The sequence below is a fragment of the Myxocyprinus asiaticus genome, chromosome 37 (genome assembly GCF_019703515.2).
Source record: "Myxocyprinus asiaticus isolate MX2 ecotype Aquarium Trade chromosome 37, UBuf_Myxa_2, whole genome shotgun sequence".
NCBI lineage: Eukaryota > Metazoa > Chordata > Actinopteri > Cypriniformes > Catostomidae > Myxocyprinus > Myxocyprinus asiaticus.
Window position 1 is genome coordinate 22,295,713 of NC_059380.1, and position 16,441 is coordinate 22,312,153.

The 16,441-nt window shown below is 39.7% G+C and overlaps 1 protein-coding gene across 1 annotated transcript in view; it reads right to left on the reverse strand.

The window, feature by feature from the left end:
* Positions 1 to 697: 697 nt before the first annotated feature.
* LOC127427633 (anoctamin-8-like) overlaps positions 698 to 16,441 on the reverse strand; it is a 37,090-nt gene continuing 21,346 nt past the window's right edge. The window contains exons 12-17 of the mRNA XM_051675309.1: positions 16,332 to 16,406; positions 14,369 to 15,106; positions 7,323 to 7,514; positions 7,085 to 7,216; positions 5,581 to 5,691; positions 698 to 4,576 (exon numbers count right to left, since the gene is read on the reverse strand). Of these exons, the coding sequence (XP_051531269.1) occupies positions 3,884 to 4,576; positions 5,581 to 5,691; positions 7,085 to 7,216; positions 7,323 to 7,514; positions 14,369 to 15,106; positions 16,332 to 16,406 (1,941 nt within the window). The 3' untranslated portion in view covers positions 698 to 3,883. The remainder of the gene's footprint in view (positions 4,577 to 5,580; positions 5,692 to 7,084; positions 7,217 to 7,322; positions 7,515 to 14,368; positions 15,107 to 16,331; positions 16,407 to 16,441) is intronic.

Sequence of the window (16,441 nt, forward strand, 5' to 3'; positions counted from 1 at the left end):
GCTGTTTGAGGCCAGGTGGTTGTAATATTGGATGAATTTGTCAATTAAATTAAATCACAAACAATTTGAACAATTATCACGATGAATGACTTAAACGTAATAAACATACTTAAAATGTAAGGACTAAAATACATAAATACATTTTTTTTTTTTGCAGTTTCCAAATCACCTTTTAGGCCAAAATATTATTGAACAAATAAATAACAAATGCATAGTTTATGTTTTTTCCCCTATAAGAAACTATAATATAAAAATGTAATTTCCACTTTCTTGTTTAGGCACCTCTCATTTCTTCCTAACCGTAAAATTAACACCTTATTATCTTTACACTGATTCAACTGCTTCACAGAAACCCTTCACATGGTATGACACTGAGAATTGTGTAGTGGGTTTTTTGAGAGCAACAACTAAGCACATTGTCTTAAGGTAATACCTTCCCTTTGTTGCTCAGGACATACAGTGCATTCAGAAAGTATTATGTCAATGTGATATTTCAGTTTATATATATATATATATATATATATATATATATATACATATATATATATATATATATATATATATATATATATATATATATATATATATATATATATATATATATATATATATATATATATATATATATATATATATATATATATATATATATATATATATATATATATATATATATATATATATAAATATGCAAAGTTATCAAATATCTGGATTTTGCTCTGTCATTATGGGGTATGGAGTGTAGATTGATGTGAATTATTTTTTTATTTTTTTTAAAAGCATTTTAGCATAAGGCTTCAACATAACAAAATTTGAAAAAAACAAAAAAAAATGAAGGGGTCTAAATACTTTCTATATGCACTGTACTTAGGACACTAAGAAAAAATGAATTTCTTTCAAAAACACATCTTCAAACTGCCTGTAAAGACAGAGACCAGTGCATTTTCCTTTTTTCTTCACATTTAAATCCGAAGCACGTGCTTAGCATCCTTGAGGGGTTTCAATAAAATGAGACTTTCAAAACAATGCAAAGGTAAATATTAGACTTTCAGTAAATAAAAAAATAAGAAAAAATTACATAAATACAAATGAAGGTAGGCATGAATAAATTCAAGTTGGCAACAAATAATTAAAATTAAGTAGAATATTTAAGTAGTGTATTTATAAATTAAATCCAGCATTTTTATATGTAATGAGGCAGGGTAGTAGTCGCTGTTTTAATTTTCTTGCAAGATAACATCAATATTTAATCATCAAATATATTATTATGCAATGTCTCTGAATCTGTTTTCCTACCTAACTGCCATGGTGCAATGACACATTTGTCTTAAGATGTCTTAACACTTCTTGCTTAATATTTAGCAAGGATAAAGTCTGCTCTTATGGTAATGCATCAGCTTAAAGGTTCAAAACAGAGCTGTAATGTTAACAGTAATTGTGGTGAAATGCATTGTGATGACCAGCAAAATCAGGAGATGCTGGCTATGTTCAGAATGGAAAACTAACATACTACTTTGTTTTTGTTGCTGAATTAAAAAAAAACCTTCTTCAATTAACACTTTAGCCAGTAATTTTATTAACATGTATCTTTTCATTTTTACAGTACCGTGCAATGTGATGAGGTCACGTGACACAAAATTGTAGGCAGTATCCAGTGCATACTGCGTAGTATTCAGTAAGCTGTATGTTAGTATTGCATTCCGAATATAGCCACTTATTTTCAAAGGTAGATCCCGAAACCTACAAACTGGCTTCCCCTGCTGCCAGGGTGTATAGTGCTGAACAACAGGATAAAACAGATATAAGAATTTTAGACATAAATAATCATCATCACACACAGACATACGCACACCCCACTCTATCATTTTCTCTTCGCAGTTTTCATTATTATGTTTCATCATTATATATATATATATTTTTTTATTTTTTTTTTCCTCTTTGGAGGCTTCACGCTTTTCTCCACGGCATCCACACACAATTCCGACGCGCCCCACCGAGAGTGAGAACCACACATTATAGCGACCACAAGGAGGTTACCCCATGTGACTCTACCCTCCCTAGCAACCAGGCCAATTTGGTTGCTTAGGAGACCTGGCTGGAGTCACTCAGCACGCCCTGGATTCAAACTCGTAGTCAGCGTCTTTACTTGCTGAGCTACCCAGGCCCCCCTATGTTTCATCATTATTATTTTTTCTCTTAAATTACATGTCCACATAGTAGTTCCAAAACATCCCTCAACAAACCATCATCTCACATAATCAACGTGAAAATATTGCCATTTAGGGCATGGCCTGGTATTCAGTATGGACCCACTTTATTAAACCACTTGTACTTTTTTGCTTGTTAAGTTGCTATTGCTCTACTAAACCATCTGTTTTAAATATACCAAAGTTTCAGGCCTAAAGTCACTCACAGTCAGCATGCACTGCTGCATGTCTGATTATTGTTTTTGTGGTATTTTAGAGATTGTATGGTAGGATTTGTATAACATTTGTGGGAACTGATTTTTAGTTTTGTATGTTTCCTACTTACAACCCATTAAAATGTTGACAATTATCAGACTAGTGATTAAACATTGCACTTTAAAAATGGTCAGAAATGCAGCTCATGCCTTTCTAATGGGGTTGCAATGCAAAAAGCAATGTGTGTGTGTAAATAAGTGTACATGTGTGTGGAGGGGATTCTTCTGGAAGACAGCAAAGCAGTAACCATTATGGGGCGAATTCACTAAACAGTTGCGCCACTTTAGCGTTCAGTATTTCAGTAAAAAACACTGTCTTATTCATACATAATGAATGGCTTACAGGTATTTCTGTACATTAAAGCTGAAGTGTGTAATTGTTGCACCACTAGCTCACTAAACAGAATTGCAACACAACTGTGGTTGCACAGAGTCCCGCCCCAAACTTCCACGACTGGTTGAGCCAATGTTGCTGTATCAGATGGAACGGGCTGCTCAAGCAAACAAAAGAATTTTTTGATAGCGCAACAGAGCCACTTTTTGGTGAGTAAACCTACAAATGGCTTACTTAGTTGACCCATGAATTCACGTTAAAGGAATGGTTCACCATAAAATGAAAATTCCCTCATCATTTACTCATGCCATTCCAGATGTGTATGACTTTCTTTTTTCTGCAGAACACAAATGAAGATTTTTAGAAGAATTTCTCAGCTCTGTAGGTCCATACAGAGCTGCATTGTAGGTACTTACAATGCAAGTGAATAGTGACTTTGAATCAAAACTCTGAAGCTCCTAAAAGCACATAAAGGCAGCATATAAGTAATCCATACATATGACCACACTATGCGCATGCGTCAAGCGCAATGAAGTGTAATAGAGCTCTAAATCATGATCGTGCCTAGAAACTGCAATGGCAAAATAAAAGTTATATTTTGGTCTGTGCTCACCCAAAATCAATTAGATTGCTTCAGAAGACATGGATTAAATCATTGGAGTCGTATGGATTACTTTTATCCTGCCTTCATGTGAATTTTTGAGCTTCAAAGTTCTGATCACCATTCACTTACATTGTATGGACCTACAGCGCTGAGATATTCTTCTAAAAATCTTTGTGTTCTGCAGAGGAAAGAATAAATGATGAGAGATTTTTCATTTTTGGGTGAATTATTCCTTTAAGCTGGGATAAGATATAAAAAAAATTACATTGAAAAATGTACACATCAGATTTAAATAAACAACGCTATCAGTGGCTGCAATTATTTCTTAGTGAATTCCCCCCAACTTTTTTTCTCTTAACAGCTTCCAGGTCAGGTCTTGCACAGTCTAAAAAAACAGGAGAGGACCTTCTGCTTTCCACTCTCCCTCCCTCTGTGTTACTATGTAGTTGCTCACACATGCGTTTTACTGGCGATCACTTTGTAGTTACATCTTTGTGCCTGACGGCTCAGCATCAGATGAGGATCCATTCTCCACATTCTCTCCACAAGGGGATGGGATCTCATCCGGAACCCCATTGAGGTCGGACTTTGTGGTTGGCTTGTCCTGCACCTGTCCCGCCTCCCCTGGTTTTGAGGGCTGAGCCCCATTTACACATGCCCCTCCTTCTGATTTCCCAAAGTTAAAAAGTTTCCCAGGGTTGAAGGACTTGTTGGGTGACTGGGACCTATCTGCCCTCTCCTGGAGTGGAGGAACTGTTGATGCACTTGTGGAAGCAGTTGCTGCCTCCTTCTTATTTTCAGGAGACTTCAGGAACTTGAAGCTTAGGAAACCCGGTAGTTTGGGCTCAATCCCCGTGGGCGACTGTGGTGAACGGGCTGTGCCAGAGGAGAACTTGTTCTGCAAAGGGATGATCTGTTTCAGTTTCATGACATTGTTGTTACCCAGAAGTGAACTGGGCCGCTTGGGTTTTTCCCCTGCAGAAGCGCCTCCCCCACCCCCTGGTCTGGATTTGCCACTCTGGCTCTTGTCGTGGTGGTGATCTCCACCCGAGGAGTCCGGGCGGCCATCGTCTCTATCACGCCGGGCCTGATACTCTGCCTGACGCTGCCGCTCCTCTTCCTCGCGCTTCCTCCTCTGCTGCTGCTGGAAATGCTGCTGTGCTTGTCGCTCATGCCTCTAAAATAACACACACACACACACACACACACACACACACACACACACACGTTGGTGCGGCTATCTTTATGAGGACTCTCCATAGACATAATGATTTTTATACTGTACGAACTACAGACTATAGATTACAGAACTATAGATTCTATCCCCTAAACCTAACCCTCACAAAAAACTTTCTGCATTTTTACATTTTCAAAAAAACATAGTTTAGTATGTTTAAGTGATTTGAATTATGAAGACACTAGAAATGTCCTCATAAACCACATTTATAGCATAATACCCTTGTAATTACCAGTTTGTAACCTAAAAAAATTTCCTCGTAAACCACCCAAACCCGCCTACACACACACACACACACACACACCAACAATGAATAATACAAGCATTTATGCTGGACTCATCTGTTCCAAGTAAAAAGGTCTACAATTACCTTGCCTTGTTAATATTCTTACTCCTCCTCCTGCCTTTGTAATTTTAAATTTAAAATCTTAACCTGTATATACTGGTTTATTGGCGTGAGTGGATATTGGAGTAAAATCATTTAAATCAACCTCAGAATAAAAGGATTAAATAACACAGAAATAAAAACAAATACAGAAACGATTATAAGAATAATCAAATTAAAGAAAATGTAATATTTCACAAAACACAAAATAACACTTTTTATTACCTATTACGTCAAATTAATAATTCAGAAATAATAACATTAGTGATTGTTATTTGGCATGTTGAAATGGCTCTTATAACTATAACACAATTACATTTACAACACAAAAGCACAGTCTTGTTTATAGAATGTACTGTAAGTAGCCATTTAGTTCACACTTTTCTCCAAAGTGCAATTTTATCCAACTTACCTTTGGAGGATTTAAATGTGCTACCACTCAATTACCAGCCCTGATCTTGAACCACTAGGCCACACTTACGTATATAGAACATACAGTAGGCCATCAAAGACCACTCAGGTGGGAGTAACAATGCCCCAGGATTCAGTGGGATATTACCTTGAACGCCTCTTTTCGCTGAAACTCCAGTTTGGCCATTTCCTCTCCCACCCAACTGGGAATGTCTGGTATTGCTACATGAATGATGTACTTCAGTAGTACTGCAAAGTGCTGGTCAGGGCAAACAGAAATCAATGTCAAAGTCAGTTTTTTGTAATTTCTCTACTTCTGTGTTGTAAAAAAATGGAATACAGTGTCTCCTGGTGCCACAGTGAAGAAAATATCTCAAGTTCATAAAACTACATTGGCAACCCATATGGGCATTACATTCTTGAATTGAGCCAGACTTGAATGTGAGTTTGCAGTCAATTTGTGGAGGACTACTCCCCACCTGAAACACTGCCGGCACCCACGTTTGAGGAGGTTTACAAAGTGACTGATGTGAATTACAAACCCTGCTGAAAAACACAGCTTAGCTAGTCACCAGCATATGTTGTGTTTTGAATACCCATCCAAAACACCGAATGTTGGTGTCCTGCTGTTCCAAAAAGGCTTTTTGCCTAGATTAAGCAGCAAGACTTTCTTGGTTAACCAGAAATACCAGCTTGTTAACCCCTACCCTAACTAATTTTTTTTTTTTTAATTTTTTTTTTTTTTAATTTTAACTAACCCTAACCATACTGGTTGACCAGCTTGCGCAGGTAAATTTTGCTGCTGAACAACAGGCATGTGCCGAGGAGGTGGCTCTAGGGGCTCGAGCACCTGCCTTTTTGCATGAGGTGCCCCTCAAATGCCACCCAAAATGAAAGCTTCCACACCCAAATCAAATGATTTTTTTTAATGCTTTCATACTAGTATTTAGGGGTGTAAAAATGTGTCAGTATTATGCAGAAACTTTGATGCATCAATTACAGAATTGAAAGATCAATTATAATGACTATAATGTGTGTTACAGAGGCTGTCACAGATTACATGCGCACTCTCGCAACAGATGAGGGGCAAAGGGATTTCTGCCTTATTGTTTATAATTGCACTCGTCTATATAAGTGAAACAAGTTCATTGTTCTTTTCTTCCCCAATTGCGGTACATTATGGATATTGTGGAATATTTTGAAAATACACTTGGAAAGGTAGGCGATGCTGTACTGCGCTTTTAATCTCGATCATTATTTGTCCATAACATGTTACACACCGTTAAGTTTTTAATTCTGAGCCTGCGTGGCATAAAGATCAGACTTATCTGCTTTATAGATGACAGATTTCATTTATATTTCAATTACTGGTTCAGTAAATGTTCCTGTGATGATATATCTATTACTCATAATCAGCAGTTTACTTACAGTATGTTTGTGTTAGTTTGCATAAAGTCAATCGGACTCATTTTTATTTATGTTTTGGTCAATTTTCTTGTATAGTGCAAATTATCCCACCATTTATATTTTCGCCTTTAGCATATTTTGAAAAACAGTTATGAATACAAAATAATTTAATCAAATTTTATGACTAATTATGAGGCATAGAGACAGTGTGTTATGTGCTTAAATGTGTGTGTGTGTGTTTGTACCTCTAGGATGACGATGGAGATAATAGCCATCTCAGGACTAAGCCAGGGAAACAGTCTCTGTAGCTGCCCACACTGACCAATCAGATAGCAGTTCACGATGATGGCAATCAGACCCATGGCATCCATCACTGTCTGTGCAATGACATAGCATTTTTACATAACTTTGTTACATAAACAAGCACTCCTCAATAGCATCAAATAAACTCACATTTGTCCTCCGTGTTCAGTGTAGTCTAACCTGCCATTGTCCGATGCTCCCCACCCTCAGACCAAACGGTCTCTGAAGGCTGGTGCACAGTTTAAAAGCATCACTCCGGATCTCGATGATGTTGTTGATGAGGGCACACATGGCGGCCAATGGGAAAGCAGAAGAGAAGAGCACTACATATCCAAACTGGACAAACATCTCCTGGTAGTCTTGAAATGTGTTCTGGAAAGCAGTGGTGGGACTTTGTTTTAGAAACTTTGGAGTTGTAATCAGAAAGTCAGAAGGGTCTGTTTGACCGCAGGCAGTAGAATTTCAGTAATCTAGAACACAGATATTCAGTTTTCCCAAACAGAACATGTATGTTGCAGAGCCATTTCTGAATCTTTTAATATAAATAATACAGCAGCTTATTGTCATTCTAACATCCGACAAGGATGTCTCTATAGCACAATATGCTATAGAGATATAGCATATATGCTAATAAATATAAGATAATTATTATTTTTGTGTAAACTATTCTTTTAATAATATACTCAGCAAAAAAAGAAACGTCCTCTCACTTTCAACTGCTTTTATTTTCAGCAAACTTAACGTGTAAATATTTGTATGAACATAAAAAGATTCATCAACTAAGACATAAACTTTCACAGACATGTGACTAACAGAAATAGAATAATGTGTCCCTGAACAAAGGGGGGGTCAAAATAACAGTAACAGTCAGTATCTGGTGTGGCCACCAGCTGCATTAAGTACTGCAGTGCATCTCCTCCTCATGGACTGCACCAGATTTGCCAGTTCTTGCTGTGAGATGTTACCCCACTCTTCCACCAAGGTACTTGCAAGTTCCCGGACATTTCTGGGGGGAATGGCCCTAGCCCTCATCCTCTGATCCAACAGGTCCCAAACATACTCAATGGGATTGAGATCCAGGCTCTTCGCTGGCCATGGCAGAACACTGACATTCCTGTCTTGCAGGAAATCATGCACAGAACGAGCAGTATGGCTGGTGGCATTGTCATGCTGGAGGGTCATGTCAGTATGAGCCTGCAGGAAGGGTACCACATGAGGGAGGAGGATGTCTTTCCTGTAACGCACAGCATTGAGATGGCCTGCAATGACAACAAGCTCAGTCTGATGATGCTGTGACACACCGCCCCAAACCATGATGGACCCTCCACCTCTAAATCGATCCCGCTCCAGATTACAGGCCTCGGTGTAATGCTCATTGCTTCGACGACAAACACAAGTCCAACTATCACCCCTAGTGAGACAAAACCACGACTTGTTAGTGAAGAGCACTTTTTGCCAGTCCTGTCTGGTCCAGCGAAGGTGGGTTTGTGCCCATAGGTGATGTTGTTGCCGGTGATGTCTGGTAAGGACCTGCCTTACAACAGGTCTACAGGCCCTCAGTCCAGCCTCTCTCAGCCTATTGCGGACAGTCTGAACACTGATGGAGGGATTGTGCGTTCCTGGTGTAACTCGGGCAGTTATTGTTGCCATCCTGTACCTGTCCTGCAGGTGTGATATTCGGATGTACCGATCCTGTGCAGGTGTTGTTACATGTGGTCTGCCACTGTGAGGATGATCAGCTGTCCTTCCTGTTTCCCTGTAGCACTGTCTTAGGCATCTCACAGTACGGACATTGCAATTTATCGCCCTGGCCACATCTTCAGTCCTCATGCCTCCATGCAGCACGCCTAAGGCACGTTCAAGCAGATGAGCAGGGACACTGGGCATCTTTCTTTTGGTGTTTTTCAGAGTCAGTATAAAGGTCTCTTTAGTGTCCTAAGTTTTTATAACTGTGATCTTAATTGCCAACTGTCTGTAAGCTGTTAGTGTCTTAATGACCTTTCCACAGGTGTATGTTCATTAATTGTTTATGGTTCACTGAACAAGCATGGAAAACATTGTTTAAACCCTTTACAATAAAGATCTGTAAAGTTATTTGGATTTTTACAAAATTATCTTTAAAATACAGTGTCCTGAAAAAGGGACGTTTCTTTTTTTATAATGATGATGTAGATCAGGGGTGTCAAACTTGGTCCCTGGAGGGCCACAGTCCAGCAGAGTTTAGCTCCAACCCTAATTAAACACACCTGAAGCAGCTAATCAATGTCTTCAGGAGTGCTTGAAGATTACAAGGAGGCATTTTGGAGCAGGGCTGGAACTAAAATCTGCAGGGATGCGGCCCTCCAGGAACTGAGTGTGACACCCCTGATGTAGATGAACATCAATTTTATCTGCGACAGAAAGCATGTCTACATTTATTTCAATTCTATATTTAACAAGATTATTTTATATACTATGTCCAAACACTCGTATCCGATTCTCCTCGTATTTCTGACATTAAAATATGCTGAAACAGAATTGTGCATGCATAAAGTTATTCTGGAGGTATGAGATGTCAAGCAATTGTGAAATGTCAAGCACGCATTTTGCAGCAAAGAGACATTTCAAACTTGAAAAGAAATGAGCATAAATCATAAATAAATATACCAATGGGTGAAAGCAACACAAGTCTATCAGAAAGTTTTAAGATACACTCAAGGCTGATTGTGTGCACACATATTTTAACATAATGAGGACACCAACTATCCGTAACCACATGCACAGATCATTCTTAACCAGGGACTAAAAACAAAACAAAAACGAAAACAAAATTTTTAGCAGAATGTAACCGAAAACCAGACCAAAGTGATTGAAATTCAATTGTTCCAGAGTGAAAATGTAATTTTTAAATGTGGTAATCGGTTATAACCGGTTAATTTTGTTCCAATAATTTTTACTTGAAACCAAAGGCCATTTATCACCATAAATTTTTGGAACTACACCACTTCATGTTGCCCGAAAAAAATTAAACATGCTTTGATCCTGAAGGAAAGTGCTGCATCACACATATCTTTGCTTAATTGCCTGTTGTGTGCGTCAAATTCTCTGAATGAAGACCTTTTTAATAACTATGTATAATTACTACATATACATGCACAGCTAATTCAGATACAAGGAAAACATTATTAGAGGTAAAAAGAAAATTTCTCAGTTGTTTCCAAGTCTTCACTGAATTATTGTTAGCAGTGATGGGCAGTAGCTTCGCTACAAATAGCGACGCTATTAGCTTAACAACATTTCTGAGTTGCGAGGTGGTAGCTCCGCTAGTTTTTAAATCAAGTAGCTTTTCAGTAGCAAAGCTATATTTTTGATTAGGCTTTGACAAAAGCTACACCACTACATCATGCGTGGACCTGGTGTTTACTATTGCCAGTTTTGAATCAGAACTAAAGTTGTCAGACTCACTAATGAACCGCTTATCTGAGTTGATTCTTTTCAATGAATTGGTCACACATGACAGCAAAGTGGTATGAATCGGTTCGCAATTCAATCTGAATGATTCAGAAAGCTCACGCGCACGCTGCTGAATCATTTGGTGCACGCTCTCACTTGCCAACACGCTCACAGAATATTTTAAAATACAGAAAATAAAGATAACGCTGGTTGCATTGGATCTACAATAAATGGAAATGAAACCTGCAAATACATCCTATCATTTGCCAGTAAAGAAGAAGGTCTTTATTAAGTTAAACACGTGCAGCTTGTGAACGGCACTGCAGGTAAAGACACCACCAAAAGAGTATCAAAACATTTAATAGCCTATACAAAAACACAGAAAAGTACCATGCCATTACCATGTTTTTTGCACATGTACCATTACCTTGGGGCACCATGTTATAAGTTAATCATATAGGCTAGTAATGTACCATAGTAGTACCATGGTATTCTTTGAATTACCTTGATGCACCATTTAAATTAAATTGTACAGTATATGAATATGGTAATCGTGTATCAAATTACCATGATAGTACCATGGTATTTTTTGAAGTACTTTGAGGAACCATGTTGTGACAAGGAGGAAGGCGTGGCCGGGCCGTGAGGATGCACGCCCGGCGCTGAGTTGCCTAATCAGTGGGCGGGAAATAAGGGAAGAGCCGGGGATGCCAGAGAGAGAGAAAGAGAGACACACGCTGTGTGTTCGTCAGTGTGTTGTTATGTTTCAGTTCAGCGTTTTATGTGTTAATTAAAGTCTTGTTGAATGTGGATCTGGCTCCCGCTTCCTCCTTTCCCAGATGAACAGAGATCCTTTACACTGGTGCCGAAACCCAGGAAAGGAGGAAGGGATCGCTGTCTGGGAGAACTCGCCGCTGCCTCCACCGGGAGATGGAGGAGCCGTTGCTATCCAACAGGGGACGGAGGAGTTGCTGCTGTCTGCCAGGAGTCGGAGGAATCGCTGCCGTCTGCCAGACAGCGGAGGAGCCGTTGCCGTCCACCAGAGGATGGAGGAACCGCTGCCGTCTGCCAGGAAGCGGAGGAGTAAGCCAGTCCGGATGGCGCCCCGGCCTGAATCGGGCGGAGGAGGAGTGTGATGAGGAGGAGGGTGTGAGCACTGAGTTGCCTAATCAGCGGGAGGGAGATAAGGGAAGAGCCGGGGAGAGAGAGACACGCTGTGTGTGTTCGTCAGTGTGTTGTTATGTTTCAGTTCTATGGTATTACCATCTGATACCATCAGATATGACATTGTTATTGCCCAGATGTGCTCAAACACACACACACACACACACAAAGAATTCGACCTCTGATCAGAAGCCTCTAGTACATACATAAATACAACAGCTAGACAAAAAGAATTACAGTATAAGATGACTACTATATGTATTAGTTTTTACACAGGAATGTGCAAAGGAAATTATGTTCAAATGGACATGGGTTTGTAGATGTAGTAGTATAAATATGAAATATAAATGGTAAAAATAGTGATTTTTCACTTTGACCACATGGGGTTGTATAGGTAGCATTTATAAATATCAATGTACTTTTTTTTTTTTTTTTACATGCACATACATTTCATAATGCACCATACTGTATTGCACTATACAGTACCATGGCTTAGATAAACATCATGTAATTAGTATTTTAGATCCTTTGTCTATGACAGTATGCTCTAGGCATCTGTTTGAAAAAACAAAAAACAAATGAAGTAGCTTGTAGTGTAACTTGCTACTTTCTCTGAGGTGTAGCTTTTAGCTTAACTTAACCAATTTTTTCGTTGAGTAGTTGGTAGCTTAGCTAACTAAATTTTTTGAGTAGCTTGCCCAACACTGATTGTTAGATATGATGCATTAATACAGATTTAATGCTGCCAGGTTTTGACTGAGAAGCAGATCTGTAAATAAAATTATATTTAACTGTTAATTAACTGCTTATTATGATTTCTATGCCAATCAATCCATCACACAGTAAAACAAATTGCTTATTTATGCTTATTATAGTGAGGCAAGTGGCTTATTTTGGGCTTGTTTTTCCAGACCATGTTGCTTGTTTCTCTTGCTAGATCTGACAACACTGCCATTGGTATTTCACCCACCCATTAACGTTATTAACCGTTCTTTTATTTTGTTCTAACCGGTAACATTTTGGAAAGGAGGATGCGGAACTTCTGAACCAGAATGAAAAAATACAGTTTTTTTCTCAGAACAGCCCTGTTCTTAATAGATGTTCACTCTATGGAGCATGTAAACTTTTTTGTAATAAAGGCTTAACCAGTCTAATTAATGAGTTCACTGGTTCATACAGTCATGATGCGCAAAATAAACATACTTTGTGTGCTGTCCATAATGGAGGGGCTCGAGCACAGGACCGGGCTTGTGCTTGGAGATCCCCATCCCCCCCTCCCCCTCACCTATCTGACTAAAGCAAGAAATAGAAAGACAATTTTGCAATAATAATTGGTATAGGCGTTATGAAATATAAAGGTGGAGATGGAGAGGTGGAGGGATGCTTGAAGAATTGTCACTGGTGGTAGGGAAGCAGTCACTTATATATCTTTGGGATATGATTGGCAGGCCTAGATGAGCAGGCTACTGCTGAACGTTTGGAACTTAATTTAATTTCCTTTTTATTGGTGACAACAGACAGTGGGCCTGGTTGTGAAATTACTGCTTGGTAGTGCTCCGTATAATGAATGAACGCGTGCATGGGAATTCTTACGTATAAATCGTCTTTTCCTTGTGAGTCGTTTTTACACTTGCAGGTAAAATAATGGCATGTCTGTTGCCGTTTATGTTAAACATTTATTAGGACTACTACTAAAACAATACTAAATAGTGCTGACATAGTGCTGACTGAATGCCTGGTGTCTCTTGGTGGGTGGTTAATGTAAATGTAACCGGTCCTGCTTGACCCGTTCTAAGCAGAATTCAAACCGGCGTCATCCAGCATGGGAGGCGGGCGTGCTAACTAGGAGGTTAAAGGCTACAGCATACTGCACAGCTATCACTTACCAGCTGGCTCCCATTACCCTCACCCCCCTAAATATCACTCCCATCCGGGTCACAGCACCACTGTAACCAGTCCTGCTCGGCCCGCTCCGAGGGGGATTCGAACTGGTGTCAGCCAGCATGGGAGGCTGGCGCGCTAACAAGGAGACTAAAGGCTACAGCCCCTAGCGTCTGTCACTAGTGCGTCTCTTGAGGCCAGGGGAGTGAGGTTTACACATACCGAACAGCTATCACATACCAGCTGGTTCCCGCTACATAAACACAGTCGGTTATGTCTCAAGTGAATGTAAACAGGCGGGAGAAAAATCTGATATGGTCAAAAGATTGGATTTTTTTGCATTTAAGCCTTGCAGTTTAAATGTAGCCTATGATTTTCTTAGATATGTCATGGGTCCATCCTCCACTGTAAATTTATGAGATCTTTTTTTTGGCTGTTTTGTCTTATGCGAAGTGTAAATTTTAAATCTAATTGTTTAAAAAAAAAAAAAAAAAAAAATTAAACAATATAGCACACCTCTTCTCAACAAGTCAAAATTTTAGCTATCATTCATATCCGTGACCCAACCGGTGCCAGAGGGGTTAAACACCAAAATTGTTCAAGTTTGTTCAAAATACAAGCAAAAATAATTATGCTGCCTTAGCAAACACCTCTAATTAAAAAGAAAGGAACAAATGTTTCCTTTGACTGTAATGTTATTTTGTTTGTAGTTTGTGTCAAAAGCGAGTAATGCATAAGTGCCTTCTGACCTGGTATGCTTGCATGCAGCTCTCGATCTCGGCCTGCGTGAGTGTGGTTGCTTCTTGCTCCACTGGTGGATCCATCCATGAATCTCTCTTCGTCTTACTGTCGGCCCTCTCCAAGCTCCGCCCCCTCTTCCTGAGCCTGACTGACGTGCTGCTCTCCACCCCCATTGGCAGCGGCTCTGCAGCAAGTTCCTTCATTTCTGGAAGCCCATTCTCATCATCATCATCGCACATCTCGAAAACAGAGGCAGGATCCATGCCCCGCTCCACCATGGTAGGGCTCCCCTCCTCCATGAAGCTGTTGTCCACTGGACTGACGCAGCTCGCAGACTTGCGCTCTACCTTCTCAATGAAGCTTACCTTACGCAGCTTCAGCCCGCAGTCGATGAGGCTCTCTGATTCGTTATCCTCTTCGCTGAGTCTTTCCCTGGGCTCCTCCTCTGCGTCTTCATCCGGGACACCACAGCCACCATTCAGACACTTGCGTTCTCGCCTCTCCTGTGGGCTCTCCTCACCCATCTGTGAGCCCCGCAGACCTGACCCAGGCACAGTGGGGCCACTGGGTGAGACCTGTGCTCGTCCTGCTGCAAGTCGCCCGTACTTGAGCAGTGCTGAGATCAGCAGTTCCCACACAGCCCGCAGTGTGAGCTCGCCCAGTCGGTGGCGCTCAGCCAGGTAGGGCTGCAGGACTTCTTTCATGTTCTGCACAAACTGCCGGATAATCAGCAGCGTGGCCAGCATCTACAGGAACAGGGACATTGTGTGTTACCATAGGGTTATCAGGGTTCCCACCCTTTTCAAGACATTATGATTCAATGAAAATTTTATCTGATCAACACCTGTAACATTTAAGAAATACATGCGAGAGGGAATGCTATATTGTGGTTTTTCGGTATTGCTGGGCATCACAGCCAAGCCAATAACCACAAAATAGCACATCTTCAAATGAGTTGTTGTACAACCATGCACTTGCAAAAAAAATAAATAAAAAGGATATTTGAAAAACAATGGTTTTGTAGAGATTAGTTTTGCAAATTTGCGTTGTTCACGGCCCTTAAAGATGGGATTTTTTGGGAAATGGGATTTTTCCCCCACAAATGTTTCATATGACTGATGGGAAATATCCCATCCCCATCTGAAATTGATGTAAGTCCATTATCCATGTGCATATAAAGTTTTATTACTTTTATAATTTTGAAGGACAACTAATTATTTTCCAGGACACTTTTAGGTTCCAGGTAATTTTAGCATTGCCCATGACCTTTGCACGCCTGGAAAACTGTGTTACAAAAATTCAGGTTTTCAAGGTTTTCCAGGACGCATGGGAACCCTGGTTATATCTTCACCTGGCACAAGTCTTTCCTTTTAACTTTTGGCATAATGTCTGATCCACTTTACACTTGAATTCTTGTCAACAACAACCCACTTTGACAGGGAGAGATCATCTAACCATCATGTGACCAATCACAGTTTGTTTGGCTTTCAGCTCCCCACTCTCTGGTTTTACAGAAAATATCCAAAATTAGCCATAAATATGTAGACAGAGTGCAGAATGTGATTATTTCAAAGTCTGCAGTTTGCAGTTCTTCATCTGAAAGCTAGTTTATGGTTATTATTTGATTGTCTCAGACAAAACTCTGAATATCTGCCAAATACTTGATACCACGATGAACCTTGCCAACTCTGGCAAGTCCAGTGATAAGCTTTGCCTAAAAACCATTCACAGAATCAACCCAGAACCTTTAAAACACAAGAGTGTTTCCCGGTTTTCTTCCTGTCTCTACTTACCCACACATCTATCCATCAACATGATATAACCCTCCTGACCAACTGGCAAAAATTTTACAGCATGCATGTACAAAAGTTTCTTGCTAAATGTTCTGTTGAGTGATTTGTGTTTGTATGGTGTGTTTTTTCAGAAAAAGAGCAGAGCTGATGTTCACCTGGTCCTGTCAGAGTCTCTCACCTCTTTCAAACGCTCCATGTCTTTGAGGTAGAATCCAATATAGAAAAGGCTGAGATAAGAATTTACAAACTGAAACTGTGAAAGAGAGAGAACGGTCATATCTTTCAGAA